Here is a 15,853-nt window from a genome sequence, read left to right on the forward strand (position 1 = left end):
CCTACTTGTTTTTATCCAATCTATCCATCCTGAAAACTCCTTTGTTATAAAGGCAATGTTTGCTACAGCCATCTTTACAATAAGCAATTCTGTTCCCAGTATCGACACTGGCTATCTTTTGAATTAACGATAGGTCTCCCCTATCATGCCTGGAGTACTACTATAATGGTTGTTTTTTTAAAACAAAGAAACAACAACAACAACCTTTCTTTAAATACCGACAATAAAAAGCAACAGTACAGGGAAAAGTAAAAATAATAAAGGTGCAATACTTTATAAACAAAAGAAGTCTTTGCCAGTTATATGCCTGCCTAAGCAAATCCTAAGCATGACATACATGGAAAAATACAGAGAAAAAAATGCTCAAAGTACACACTGGTTTAAGAACATTCTTAAGTAAACGTTTCTGTCAGTGATGATCTGGTGCTGTAATACACCTAGGCCTGGCACAGGTAACACAATGGGGGAAAGAGAACAAAAGTTGCTGCATGTGCTTTCAATAGGTGACAGGCCAGCAAACTACTGACATTGTAACTCTGTCATAACAGTAGATCAAGAAAATATACTTTGGCCTGAATTATTAGTGGGTTTTCCATGAATGGATAAGAATCTTCAGACAGGCTTCAGAAGTGAATTCTTTAGGATTGCAGAAGCTTCAACCATCATATAGGTCTTTGTCACAAACAAATGTGATGCTTTCTTTCTTCTGGAAGATCCCCAGAAGAAGGAAAGCCTTTTCATAAGAAATAACCTTGGGTTCTGTCAATAACTCTTATTAAAGAAAAATATACTTCTAGGCAAAACAAAATTCTACATTCTCTCTTTCCCTCTCCCTTCCCAGGAACCCTAAAATTACACATTGACATCCCTCTCACCAAATCCTTAGGATATGGCAGTGTTTTGCTTTATAACAGGGTCAGAACACCATTTGTAGTGCACTTAATACCCTGCTAAAATACCACCAACTAATAAGATTTGAAACACAGATCAATTTGATTTTTGCAACAGGCACCATCATTATTCAGTTTAAGAATCTAGTCAGATAGGTTGCTGACCAACAACAATGCAGCTTTTCAAGACAGAAATGTGCGCGCGCGCACACACACACACACACACAATCATACACACACACACACACACAGGCAGTTACATGTGCCAGAACATACTGGTATATATCAACCAGCCAATCACAAAGTGTTTTTTTTCCTTTTTTGTTTTTTAAAGTGAGGCTCCGTCAAGTCTTTCCCTCCCAACCCACCCCAATTCTTCTGAACCCCACCCCCAACATAGTAGACCTAAGGACGGAAACACACCCAGTGCAAACAAAGTTAAAAAGCTATTTTTCAGTATATATGTTTCTTAGCAACAACTTCCGTATAACATGAAAAAGTGAAAAACTAGAAACTAATTTTTTTTAAATTTTTTGTGTTTAGTTTTAAATGGTATGTGTACTTGCTTCACATTGTCTTTCTAAGTTGGCGTTCATGATTCAAGTATTTCAAGAGTGATATGTTCTCTTTTTGGATTCATATTCCAAACGAAAAAACTGAAGTTGTAAGGGAGGCAACTATGTGCTCAGACGGTCCTGTCAATGACCCACCTTTTTTCTCTCTCCATTTTCTTTTTTCCTTTTAAAATGTATTTATTGCAAGTTGAAAAAAAAGAAAAGGTCACGTTAGTGCTGCTGCTGTTCCAAAAAGGTCACGAGGTCAGAGTTGAAAGTTTTAAGTTCAGATTGAATCCGACCCTCCGCCTAGAAGGTCTCCAGGTAGTAAGGGAGCAGGGCTTCCCATTCTGTGGGGATCTTCTACACTTTGAACCCCCCATAAACTTGAAGAATAATTTGGAGGCCCCCATAATGAAGCACCAGCAAGGTCACCCCCACTGCTGCCACCACCACTGTTGCTCCACTGCCCAAGCCCTGTTGACCCACCAAAAAGATTCAAAGCAGGTCCAACTGGATCTGTCTGATTCTGTCCTGCCTCAAGAGACTGCCAGCCTGCTGTGGGTGCACTAGGAGTTGCTGCAGGAGTAGGAGGCTGAGCTTGTGCCAGAAAGCGACTAACTTCCTCGTCTGTTGCAAATTCAGCCAGGATGGTAGTGTTTCCCAAAACACACCTATAAAAAAAAAAGCCAAAATGGTAGAGTGAAGAGTAACAAACAACAAGAGTTCAAATGTCTAAAAAACTTGAACACTGCTTGAAACAAAACAAAATAACACACTTATTCCCATTTACGTCAATAGTGATAAACAATATGAATGGCTGGAGTTCCATCATTTATTTTTGTTCTAATCTCTTTCTCAAAACTTTTCTTTAAAAAAGGAAGACGAAAAATAATTACACAGATCTGCAGTTTCCAAACTGCATGCCAATGCATCTTGGGACACTGCAATGAACTCACCTAATAAAATACCCAGGAAATACTGATCACTTTTATGTACAACTGCTATCATCACATCAATATGAAGTAGCTTCTTTGAATGTGGCTAAATTTTGATCTACTGTATGCAAAATTAGGCAGATTCTAACTGCCCACTGATAATCCACGACTCATAGTAATATATTATTTTATCTGTTTTTTTATTTTTAAATTATTATTGTTTTTAATGCTTTTATTTGTAATACGGTCTGTGACCGTAATAAAAATTGATTGACTCAGAAGAGGAAATAGGATTTGTTAAATATTCAATGAAAACATAATACTCAACATCAGCTGGACATCATGCTATTACTAAGCCTAATATCTATTACTTTAATTTCAAGTTTCTGTCAAGTGTTGTGTTCTCAAACTGCACTGCAGTGCCCCAGATAACCCAGCACATTATTTGGGAACCATTAAGTGCTGCAAAAAACTTACTGAAACATTAAGCTATTTTGAGGTGAGAAGATTGGGGAACCTCTGACAAAGACCACTATGCTTCTGTAAAAAAAGCTCTTCTACCTTGCATTTTATTTCAGGTCTTACATTCAGAAAATGATCCTTCAGCAGATAAAGGTGTCTTCTGGAATGTGATACAATACTAGGGATTTTAGTTGGGATGTCAATGGAATAGTTTCCCTTGACATACAAAATGGTAAAAGAGGAAGTTAAAAAGAAGTGGGATAATCAGTCTCCGCATGTGTATTAAGGTCCCAATAAAGGAGAATTATTTGTAGCTCAGGGTTGAAATGACAGTGTTGGTAAAGTGGTCTTAGAGGTTCTTTGGCTGGGCTGTTTACTGTTGGCTTGTTTGGCAATTCCTTGATTGGGGTATTGTCAACTGAATTGTTGGTCTGATGTTACTCTTGGAGTTAATCTATGCTCATTTGGGTGCTGATTGCTGGTGGGGAGGTGGTTTGATCTTTAGTCTTTTCTATAACTTGAGAATAAGCAGCCCAACCAAAGAATCTCTAAGACCATCCCACCAACAGTGACGGGGCAAGCCACTAGAACATAAACTGAGAGCAAACCTCACTCTTTACTAGCTCAAAGAGCACCAAGAACCCCTGTATTATGGCTTCTTAATTTTGCTCTGTACAAGTAGTTTCTTATATTTATACTACAACAAACACCTGTGGAAATATAATTGGAAATAAGCAAGTGACTATCTTATACAAATAGTTTAAAATCTTTGGGGATTTCTGTTAATTTCAAATTACTTTAGTATAATTAAAATGTAACTAAAATATTGCAAAACTAGTATAGAGAATGCTATTTCAGCCTTTTAAAAAACTTACATCATTAACAGAAAGATTTGTTTGCTTTTTCAGTAATTATCAACTAGGAAAAGGTCATTAAATGGACTTTGTCTACAGTTTAGAATAGTTGCCTCAGAAAACAAAATAGCCCCCTACTTTTTTTCAAAATATTGTATAAAAATAGTTTTATTCAACTAGATCAAACTATATCTAGTTCAATATCTTCTTTTTAAAGTAACTAGTAAGATTCCAACATCTATATGAAGCCGCTGGGTGAGATCATCAGTGGCTTCGGTGTGAGGTACCAGCTGTACGCTGATGACACCCAGCTGTACTTTTCCACACCGGGCCACCCCAATGAAGCTATCGAAGTGCTGTCCCGGTGTTTGGAAGCCGTACGGGTCTGGATGGGGAGAAACAGGCTCAAACTCAATCCCTCCAAGACGGAGTGGCTGTGGATGCCGGCATCCCGGTACAGTCAGCTGAGTCCACGGCTGACTGTTGGGAGCGAGTCATTGGCCCCGATGGAGAGGGTGCGCAACTTGGGCGTTCTCCTGGACGAACGGCTGTCTTTTGAAGACCACCTGACGGCCGTCTCCAGGAGAGCTTTCCACCAGGTTCGCTTGCGCGCCAGTTGCGCCTTTCTAGACCGGGATGCCTTATGCACAGTCACTCACGCCCTCGTGGCGTCTCGTCTGGATTACTGCAATGCTCTCTACATGGGGCTCCCTTGAGGGGCATCCGGAGGCTTCAGTTAGTCCAGAACGCGCTGCTGGTGATAGAGGGAGCCCTCGTGGCTCCCGTGACACCTATCCTGCGCAGACTGCACTGGCTACCTGTGGCCTTCCGGTGCGCTTCAAGGTTCTGGTGAACGTCTTCAAAGCGCTCCATGGCATAGGGCCGGGCTATTTACGGGACTGGCTACTGCTACCGAATACCTCCCACCGGCCCGTGCGCTCTCACAGAGAGGGACTCTCAGGGTGCCGTCGGTAGCGACAGTGTCGTCTGGCGATGCCCAGGGGAAGGGCCTTCTCTGTGGGGGCTCCCGCCCTCTGGAACGAACTCCCCCCGGGACTCCGTCAACTTCCCCACCTCCCAACCTTTCCTCGCCAGCCTAAAACGCATTTATTCATCTGCGCAGGACTGGGTTAGTTTTTTAAATTTATGGGTTTTAATTGGGGGTTTTAAATGGGGTTTTAAATTGTATCTAAATTTTTAGGCCGTTATTGAATCAGTTTTTTATATAGTTTTTAATTTGTATTCTATGTATTGTGTTTTTTATTGGCTGTGAACCGCCCTGAGTCCTTCGGGAGAAGGGCAGTATACAAATATAATAAATAATAAATAATAATAATAATTCCTTTGATACTTTCATAAGCAAGATACAATATTCCTTGTTCAACTAAGCGCAGTACCTTATTCAGAAAAAGTATGAAGCTATTTCTGTTCATTAAATTACATAATTCCCTACATATACCATCTAAGCCAGTGACTATCACTAAATTGTGCAACAGCAATTTAGTGCTATAACTTAATTAGAAAATGTGTGATGTATCCCATTTAGTTGTTTTGAATCTACTGCCAAACAATTCATTATATTAATGAGGAAGGAAAATTTCCAACCAATTTTCCATACCATAATATTGCTTATCACTTCCCAGAAAAACAATTTTCAATCATAGAGGAAGTTCCAAATGTTTCAACTATTCTGTATTAAGATAATCAGTAAAATGATGGATATTTGTTGCTCTTTACAGCCTTATGACAATCATTTAAAAGTAGGGCTATTTTTATTTTATAAAAAGTAAGACTGTTTTGATTCTATAATACTAACTATTTCTGAAAAAAGTAATATTAAAAATCCTAATTCATAATTCTAAGTGACTTTTGAACATTCTATTGCATTTCTAAAACTGCAATTGGGGTGAGAAGAGAAAAATATCATCCTATCTGGGAAAACCTAGAACATTAATTTTGATTTGCAATTAATTCAAGTAAAACTTCTATATGAATGGCAATTAAAATCTCAGTGTTGCTAATTTTCCAAATTTTAAATTGGTGATCATAAGGATGAATGTATTTGTAGAATAAAAAAACTTTATCAAGAAGGAAGCTAAATATTAATTTGTTAGTGGTTTTCACCTATCTCTCTTGTCTACACACACTGTTAAAAGCAAGTTCTATTCAAGTATACACAGCATATCAGGGCCATCTCTATTCCAAGAAATGCATAAAATAATATTTTCAAAAAGAAACTCTCTGCAATTGTCAGTCATATCTGAAAAATGTATAGATGAAACAAATGAGCCAGGAATTTTATATATTGACAAAAGAAGTCAATGAATGTTTGTAGATTGTTGCAAAGCTCACATGTGCAGTGCAGTCTGGGCCTTAGCTGCCTCCTGCTTGGTGCTGTACCGGATAAGGGCGGTGCCTTGGGTCAGGTTGAGATGGAATGTCAGCAATGGACCATGCTGCATGCAGATGGTCCTTAAAGTTGACCCATCAATCTTAAAAAGAATAGCAGAGACAGGTTATTAAAATAAAAAGATTGAGGTTTTTTTCATCTTCAAACGTAATAGAAGTAATATATAGAACAAAAAGCAATCAGGCAACATATTGTACAGTAGTTCTCAAGTTACAACAGCAACTAGGTTCTGAATTTCTGTCATTAAACGATGTGGTTGTAAAGCATGATGTCACATGACTGCATTGCTTAGCAAGGGCAGTCCTAGTTGCTGTCATAGTCCCAGGATTGTATGGGCTGTTAAGCACAAAGAAGCAGGTGTGCCAGGCAAGTAAGCTAACAGAGAAGAGCTTCAGGTGGACAGAAGTGTATGTGCTCTAGGCAGATACTATGGTGGGCAGGCGGATGCTGCACTATGGTACTTGGTACCATTGATAGGCACTATGGTGTGGGCAGGCAAAAAAGCAGCAGAAAGGGAGTGGCTTCCTGCCAGCTTCCCCATTAACTTTGCTTGTGGGAAGCTGGCAGGGAATGTTGGAAATTATGTGAAAGTGGTTCACTGTACCACCATAACCGTAAGTGCCTGGATTGTGATCATGTGACAAGACCTAATTTAAACCGGTCTTAAGCAGTTTTTCACACTGAGTGGCAGTTCATGGACTCTTAAATGCATACGAGGAAGGAATCGGCATAATTGTGATTGGTTGGAATTACCTAAGATAAAGTTATAATGAAGAGTTAAAATCAGGCATATATAGGCAGTTATTCTAACAGAAGTTCAAAAACTTTCTGGCAGCTGTACTAGAAATATTCTATAATCTCACTAAGGAAAAAAGAGGGAAGAAAGTGGCACTTACGACTGGGTGCAGAACTGGAAATAACAGTGATAAATCTGACACTTAATAATAATTTCTTCGGTTTTTAAGTATTGTCATATTGAAGTACAGGGCTACTTTAAAAAACACATTACAATACTGTACAAGATTTAGTATTAAAAAAGGGGGGATGAAAGTAGAAATACCTGTGGAGTGAGATTGTGAAGAACCAGCCAGTAGCTGGGACGTACAGAACCACCATCACTCCAAGTAGAGGCTGCAAAATTATTAAAACAGCAAGCATTAGTATTCATCTTAATGTATAATTTGGAAACAAAATAAATATTAATATTTATAGGAACTATTTAACTTGCCAATATAGTTAAACAAGAAAGACTGGTTGTTTATCTGCAATTGTTCCAAGTGATCACTTGCAGAGAATTTAGCAATCAATCAATATTAACAACATTTTACTACTAGCTGAAAGGGTTTTTCTTTCTTTGGTGGCAAGCCCACCTCAAATACCCAATAGTTAAAGGCCAAGGCTCCTCAATCCTTTCTTGCTGATCTGTTTTTAACAAATCACTGCAGCAGCTATTGGTGCTAAAGCCAAGAGCAATGCACAATGTCTGCAGTGGAAAGGGAAGTGGAAGATTAGATACACATGAGCATTACACAAAAGGTATGGAAACTTTCTGTACTTCTACCTTACAGCAAAAGAATAAGAACATTTAATCAGTTCCAATAAAGAGTAGGGCTGAAATTAGATTAAACTAAAATAAATATTAACGTTCAATATCAGAAAGTAGTGTACAATTTTTATTTGCTCAAGCAAGGGCTGGCTCTGATCTGTGGATTGGGTACTATCCATTTGCTTCCATTATTTCGGAAGACAAGGAAAAGTTCTTGTCAGCAGTTTTTTAAATAAAAATACTAAATGCTGATGGTGAGCTTCCACCAAAATATTTTTATTTGCACCTGTGTGTATTCAAAATAACTTTTTTGCATGCTTTCAAAACTCATATGTGTGATTGCACAGATTACTTCAAAAACACACATATATACTTATTCCTTACAACTACATACCCCATTTCCCCAATAATAAGACAACCCCTGATAATAAGCCCAGCTGGGCTTTTGAGCACATGCGCTAAAATGAGCCCACCCAGAAAATAAGCCCTCACCAAAAATATTTAAATACAGAGTGGAAATCAGGTAAGATGGCAAAAGGAGCCCCATCTTGCTCCAGATGCCCCAAAATAATAAGACCTCCCCGAAAATAAGGCCAAGCGCTTATTTCAGGTTTAAAAAAAATAAAAATAAGACAGGGTCTTATTTTCAGGGAAACAAGGTATCATTTCTAGAATTCTCATGATTTTCTCATTCTATTTTCTCAATAAAGTTTCAATTGATTTTTATAGATTAGTTTTTCATTGAGCAAACTTAAAAACCTCTTATCTGATCTATTAATACACCCTTCTTTGTCTTATAATAATCCTATAAAAAGTATTCACCAGAGGCAAGCCTTGAATCCTGCGCACCCCACCCCCTGAGCGAGCGGGGCGCTGTGCTGCTCCAAGGAGAGGATGTTTTTGGATTACTCAGACCAGGAGGTGGGCGTGGCAGCCCTGTAGTGTTTCTTGAGGAAATATGGTTTTTCCATAACTTGGTAGAGAGATGAGCGGGATTAGGTCCTATGGGATCTGGGGACCATGTTGATTTGTAATCATTGAATTTTGCTGAAAAGGATAAAGTGATAATTAATAAATACATCACAAACTAAGTTCTATTTTTGTCACACTATTTAAAATGCTTGGCTTAAAAAAAAATCTGAAGCAACACATCTTGGTCATTTTCATCACTCTACATTTGGCTAAGAAAAAAATAAAGGCAAGTCTCTGGCTCCTTTATGATTTTCTTCCCTAACAAGATGGCCCCTGACTCTCCGGCAACCACGTCATGCTCTTTGGAGGGAGTGGTAGAAAATAGACATTATGTGTACTATTTCTTTTTACTTGATGGAGGCTCCCACAAAAAAGAAGACCAATCCTCCAACATGTATATTTTTCCAGGCTACATTTCTTTCCAACTTCTAAAATTTGCTAAAGAGAGGTGATGAAGTTTTTGCTTCAATTAAGTAAATGGTATTAATTGTTGGTATTCCTTAAATGTCTTTGTTACTAGCTTCATTATTATATTCTATCAATTAATTACATTACCGGTAAGCAAACAATTATTCTTTTGTTTTATGGAACAGCTCATTAAATTATGTTGGAGATAATTGATGGACTAATAGTAGATCTCACCTCTCCCCTTGCACATCTTGCTTCCTCCCCTCCCATCTTTTAATTGTAATTTTATATTTTTATAGTGAAATAGTTAAGATAGATAGATAAGATTCCATTTCTCTTTTATTCCCTTACTTGGATTGAAAATATAAAGGCACATACCTGAAGTGCTATGAACATTTGTGAAAGAATTGTCAGAGGCACTGTAGGGCCAGGCACCAGGTGAAGGCAGCGAGGTGTTGAGGGAAGAATTAGACCCTATGGAAAGTAAAGAAGAGGAAAGCTCAGTGATCTTCAAATTCGAAAAAAGCTTTCTATAAATGACACTGAATGTCGTGTTAAAATTGTTTGCATGTGTGTATATGCCTATGATTCAAGATGGTGCTGCCAAAGGCTGCCTCGGTGAAATGCTCTCAATTCTTGACGAATGTATCTTTTTTTTAATGTACACCCAGAGCGTATGCACCAAGACAAATTCCTTGTGTGTCCAATCACACTTGGACAAAAAAAATTCTATTCTATTCTATTCTATTCTATTCTATTCTATTCTATTCTATTCTATTCTATTCTATTCTATTCTATTCTATTCTATTCTATTCTATTCATTAGAATCATAGCATCTTCCATGCTTTCAAATCTCAGAATTTACATTCTTAACCCTTTACAAGTTAAGGCAGGAGTCTTCAACTTTGACAACTTTAAGACTTGTGGACTTCAACTCGCAGAGTTCTGGGAGTTGGAGTCCACAAGTCTTAAAATTGCCAAGGTTAGAGACCCCTGAGTTAAGGGGTAAAAGAAGATTTCTAGTTTGTATTTTGTTATCTTGCATGGCAATGCTCAATTTTTCACTTATGTTAACATGTCACACTCCCAGACAAGTCTTTCTCCCCTCTTTTCTCCCTTGCAACTTATTTTAAAACTAGTCACGTAAGAGGGGGGGAAAAAGCTGCAGTGAAGAATCAGCACTCAGAGAAAAGTTAAAGCATCAGAAATCTTTGGGCCCCTCATTCAGACCAACCCATCTTATAGGATTCTTACTGTGGGAAAAATAGGAGGAGGAATGAGTACTACATATACCACCTTGAGCTGGGATAAGTAAAGGGAGGATATAAATCAAATAAGTCTTTTCTTCTCAGTAAATAAATCTCTTTTTCCCATAATTAGTCAAATAGGCCATTACTTGTACAGGTTGTCCTTGACTTATTATCACAATTGATCCCAAAATTTCTGTTATTAAGAAAGACATTTGTTAAGTGCGTTTTGCCCCATTTTCCAACCTTTCTTGTCACAATTGTTAAGTAAATCACCATAGTAACACTGTTGTTAAGTGAATCTGGCTTCCCCATTGATTTTGCTTGTCAGAAGGTTGCAAAAGGTGACCTTGTAACACAGCAACAAGCATAATTATGAGTCAATTGCCAAGCATCTGATTTTTGACCACATGATCATGGCGATGTTACAAAAGCCATAAGTGGGAAAACAGTCATAAGTCACCTTTTTCAGAACTGTTGTTAACTTTGAATGGTCACTAAATGAACCATTGCAAGTTGAGGACTACCTGTACTGTGCATGGCTCCAATCCTAGCAACTATCAAATAGGTATTACAATCCTGCAAACCTGTGCTGTTATCCCGCAGAAGTTGGTGATCCGTATCTACAATGGGGGCTGTGATTGTACCTCCCAGCACACTTCCTGGGGTCACATAAGGGTCAGATTCAGGATCAATATTTGGAATACCTTTCCACGGCACTCCTGGCTGAAATTCTGAAACAAAACAATAAATACTGCTGTTTAAAATAATGTGTTTATGGTGCTATTTCAAGAATACTCTGTATTCTGCAATAAGCAGAATTACGTATCTATCTCAAAATGCTATATTGAAAAAAATCTGTATTAGTACAGATAAAATATATTAATTTTTTAAAAAATTTTTTGATTACAAACATGATGGCACAATTATGCCACAAAATCTCACCAAAGTATTTTGTCCCCTCCTTCCAGAATTACTGAACTGAGCTGAACATCCTAAAGAAATATTACATTATTCAAGAGGGGTTTGTGTATATGCATAATATGATGTAGTTAACATCACTATTTAATTCAATCAGGTATCCCCAAAATTATATGTTATTTATGACTTGAAAAGCTTTAGGAATCAACTAACCCCAAAGGAATGTATGGAGCTGACTGTTGGGGGTGATACTCCAATACTGTTGTTATAATCCATCAAATAACCTTTGACTCTTGGTGTTGAGAAGGACATGTTCTTGTAGTTTGGGAAACATTTTTGGAAATAGTTTGATATTTCCTTCTTTCTAGAGCTAAGAGACAGTGACATTGGTCTATGTTTTATCTCCTTGATAACATGATTTATTAAACTATTTTGGATGAGTAGTTTGATAAACTCTAAAAAATCAAAAGAGAATGTCTGCAGTTCTGTATGAACCTAATGGAATCAAGGATGGTTTGTAAGGTCAGAAATGGGGGGTATAGATACAAACTAGTTCATATCCCTGTTTTTTTATCTAGGAACTTTTAAAAAAAATATTATCCTGCTGTTTTTTCATATACAACTCAAGACAGAGAACCTATCAATACTCTTTCCTTCTCCTATTTTTCCCAGAATAATCACCTTGTGAGGCGAGTTGGCGGAGAAAGTGTGACTGGTACAAAGTCACCCAGCCCGCTTTCATGCCCAAGGTGAGACTAAAACTCACAGTCTAAGCCAATAACTTCACTACTACACCAAATTAGCTCTTAAAGTTCTCAATTTTTGATATATTAGGCCTTATATTTCTTTCTGTGTTTTGTATATAATATTGTTCACTCCAAAAGAGAGCAGTTAACATATATTATGGTATATTTGATAAACTGCACAAATACCTAGTGGGAAGAAATCAACAGATATGAATCAAGGAGTATGTCACAGAAAAGATGATGCAGATGAAAAGAAAAACTAAACTCTGAAAACAGGAAAACAATTTTAGCCCCATTAAGAAACAATTGGGCCCTTTGCAATTAAGATTAGTAAACTTTGTTCTCCCATATGATGATTTGTCTGGCCTCAAGATTTATGTCAGCTTATTTTTTGTATTCAAATCAGCAGCTTCAGCTAACTTGTAACTAAGTATTATGGGATAATACTAAATAATTTGGTAAACTGTAGTAAACAATTCTCTGAACTTGAATATACAAAAGCTTATTCATAAATAAACAATTTTATACAAACTCAGATGGTCAAATAGTGGAAGACTTGGAATCAAAAGACAGTGTTTGCTCAACAGTCAAAACTGTACAAATAAGTTAACATATGAACAAGGATATCATCCCCTTTCCATCTATTCATTCATAGAGCACACTGAAATTACCTGGTGGCCAGCTGGCATTGCTGGATTTGCTTCCAATTTTACTGGTTGGTGGGGATTTGGCTGGTAGCCAACTATCACCAGCAGGACCTGTATGGCTGCCCAGTGGGTCGCCAGGAACTATATCAAATTGGTTATAGGGAGATCCCCCTCGGGCTTTTCCAGGGGGCACAATTGTCCCTGGAAAACAGAAGAAAAATATGTTCTGATAGAAAATGATCCGGCTGGTAGCAGAGGCTGTTATCATATTGTTACCAGTGCTATTATGTAATTCAGTACATGGATACATATGAAAGCTGGAATAAATTCATTCAAAGCAGGCCATACAAGTAGAAAGTAAAATTAAATGCTACAAGTATATTTTATTACTGTCTAGAGTTGCTTGATGGCAAGATGGGTGGAAAATACATTTAATAAATGAATAAATAAATTTATCTTTCGGAAGTTTGAGCTATTAAAAATCAGATCTAGTTTAAACAAAAGCTACTGGACTCAAGCACATTATCATAGAATGTTCAGGTTATTCTAACAGGTATTTCTCTGGCAAAAAGAATTTCTTTCCAAATGTATCACTAAGCATTTCTGACAATTTAATTTCTCACCATTTTTGTGCATACTGGCATCTTGGGAAGCTACAGGTGGCAAGCCATCCATCATAGAAGTCCACTGTTTAAAGCGAGATTCTGTTCCAGTTTCTTTCCCTCCTACCATGCCATAATCCATGCTACTTGAACCAAAACCTTTAAAACAGCAATGTATTTAAATGCATATATGAGCAACTATTATGATAGGGATAGTGCTAATGAGGAAACCTAGATAAATCTGCTCATTTTAAATAAATCTGTATAAACACCATTGTTCATTCTTTCCTCTAAGCTGTACCTTGATGTAATGTAAGCAATTCTGACATTAAAAAAGGACATGCTGAATACTGACTTAATGATCATATAAAAGCTTAGTAATATATCATAATTCAGGAACACAAAACAGAAAAAATGAAACAGTAAAATTATGTTCAAATATTCATTAAAAATACAAGTAGTCCTTGATTTACGACCACAATTGAGTCCAAAATTTCTGTTGCTGAGCTGTTAAGTGAATTTTGCCTCATTTTACAGCTTTTTCTTGCCATAGTTCTTAGGTGAATCATTGCAGTTGTTAAGTTAGTAACTGGGATGCTAAATGAATCTGGCTTCCCCACTGACTTTGTCAGAAAAGGTGATCACATGACCCAGGGACGTTGCAACCATCAGAAATATGAATGATGAAATATGAAATATGCCAAGCACCCAAAGTTTGATCATATGACCATGGGGATGCTGCAGTGGTATAAGTGTGAAAATGGTCATAAGTCAGTTTTTTCAATGACATTATAACTGAACGGTTACTAAATGAACTGTTGTAAGTCATGGATTACCAGACTTTCCTGTTCCTGCAAACACAACTATGTAACCCAGGTGTTCCCATGTTAGTGGGGTAGAGACCTCTCTTATATCAATAGTAAGAGTACTGTCCCATCTACTCTGGTATTTTCAATAGTGGCTATAGCAAGGATTCCCAGAATTTCAGATATGTCTCTATCAGCATTATTTGCATTATGATGACAGGAAATGGGCTTACAACATTTTACATGCACAATGACACAATTAATCATTCATATTTAATCAAGTCCAGTTTTTAAGTGATGAAATAAACTTTTAAAAAAATTATGTGTGGTAGAATTTTTTAATCAATCTTGCAACAATCTATTCTTATCATGAGTACTGAAAGCTATTTGAATAACTTATATGTACTATAATGAGTGCAGGAAATAATTTAAACTCTGTTCCCACCCAATATACTTCATCACCATGTATATATTGTATGTAACTTATATCCCAGTCAGATGAAGAGAAAAAGAAAACTGGAATCAAATCCTGAGAATTTCTAGGGATTTCAACTCTGAATTGTGATTAGATTAGGTTCCCATATCTTTCTCTAGTCTCCCTTTGAAGAGCTCACAATAGTTTATAGATGATTCTTAAGTAGAGGTCAGGTTTCATTCCTCACTAGGAGAATGTACTTATTGAACATTATTTGGAACCAAAACCATAGAACCTTTTGTCTTGCTCAGGGCTTGAACACAAAATACCTCATATATAGAATAACCAGTATCACAAACAGGTAGAATCTAATGAAAATATGACAGTGTATTTATATTGTGGAAAAAGCATAACGGTACATCATGTATAGAAAATTATAGTGTATACAGCCATTAACTAGAAAACAGAGTATGCTTTCTTGGCCTTTACTGACTTTTTTTTGGGTTCCTATTGTCTTATACATACCATTATTTTCATGAGAAAATACGTAAAATTAAATATTTATAAAAGGCAATATCCCTAAATGTATCAATATAAAATGTCACTGTAATATTTAAGAACTTGCACAGGATACAATGATTAAAGTTTAATCCAAAGTGTTTCCTAATTAGGGTTTTGAACCATATGAATGACTATAATGATGCATCTCCTAAATCACTTGTTTATATCTTTGTACAAATAAACTATTTATTAAAAAGTCCAAATTAAGCAAGATAGTTTTAAAATAAGATTAGTAAATATAATGCTAGGCAATGCTAAGTAGACAAAGAAGCCAAAGCTAGAGTTTCATGCGATATGGAAAATTTCAGTAAAGAAGCAATGTGAGCAAATCAAGCATGTATATACTTGGTGTTATAATATTATTGTGTAACAATGAAAAGAAATAATAAATTATGGATATTTACAATGTTTACCTGAATTATATCCAGGAATCTGCCCTTTGGTTGACATATCTGAGAGACCCACATTTAGACCACTAGATACAATACTGTCTAAATGAGGCTTAGATCCAACTGGGTGGGATGGAGAATGTTTCATGCCTGGCTGTCTTTGCTGCTGTTGAAGGGCATTTACCATACGGGCAAGCTGCAGTTAAGGAAGCAAACAAAAATTGGTTGACCTCAGACATAGGCAATCTAGTGTTGCAAAAGTATTTTGGACCATTTTGTATCAAACCTAAAAGCAAAAGTTTGTCAAATTTTTTTAAATCAAAAATCCCTATTCATATATTTTCTTAATAAAAAGAAAGGATTATGGTTCAAAACTTAGTTTAAAACACTATTTTTAAACTTTCCAAGTTCATGAGATTCTAGGCCATTTTGTTTAAAAAATGAGGAATACCTAAAAAAATAGGGAGGAAAGGGAAAGAGTATTA

The 15,853-nt window shown here is 36.7% G+C and overlaps 1 protein-coding gene across 10 annotated transcripts in view; it reads right to left on the bottom strand.

The window, feature by feature from the left end:
- Positions 1-915: 915 nt before the first annotated feature.
- The window catches only part of TNRC6B (trinucleotide repeat containing adaptor 6B), a 132,904-nt gene continuing 117,966 nt past the window's right edge, over positions 916-15,853 (bottom strand). For 8 of the 10 annotated variants that reach the window (XM_058190408.1, XM_058190415.1, XM_058190407.1 and 5 more), the window contains 9 exons: positions 15,393-15,564; positions 13,219-13,356; positions 12,620-12,796; positions 10,869-11,015; positions 9,413-9,508; positions 8,477-8,701; positions 7,169-7,239; positions 6,051-6,190; positions 916-2,118 (listed from right to left, as the gene is read on the bottom strand). In XM_058190408.1, the coding sequence (XP_058046391.1) occupies positions 1,731-2,118; positions 6,051-6,190; positions 7,169-7,239; positions 8,477-8,701; positions 9,413-9,508; positions 10,869-11,015; positions 12,620-12,796; positions 13,219-13,356; positions 15,393-15,564 (1,554 nt within the window). In that variant the 3' untranslated portion in view covers positions 916-1,730. The remainder of the gene's footprint in view (positions 2,119-6,050; positions 6,191-7,168; positions 7,240-8,476; positions 8,702-9,412; positions 9,509-10,868; positions 11,016-12,619; positions 12,797-13,218; positions 13,357-15,392; positions 15,565-15,853) is intronic. The other 2 variants (XM_058190417.1, XM_058190414.1) reach the window with 2 other exon arrangements.

This window comes from Ahaetulla prasina, chromosome 7 (genome assembly GCF_028640845.1).
Source record: "Ahaetulla prasina isolate Xishuangbanna chromosome 7, ASM2864084v1, whole genome shotgun sequence".
Classification (NCBI taxonomy): Eukaryota; Metazoa; Chordata; class Lepidosauria; order Squamata; family Colubridae; genus Ahaetulla; species Ahaetulla prasina.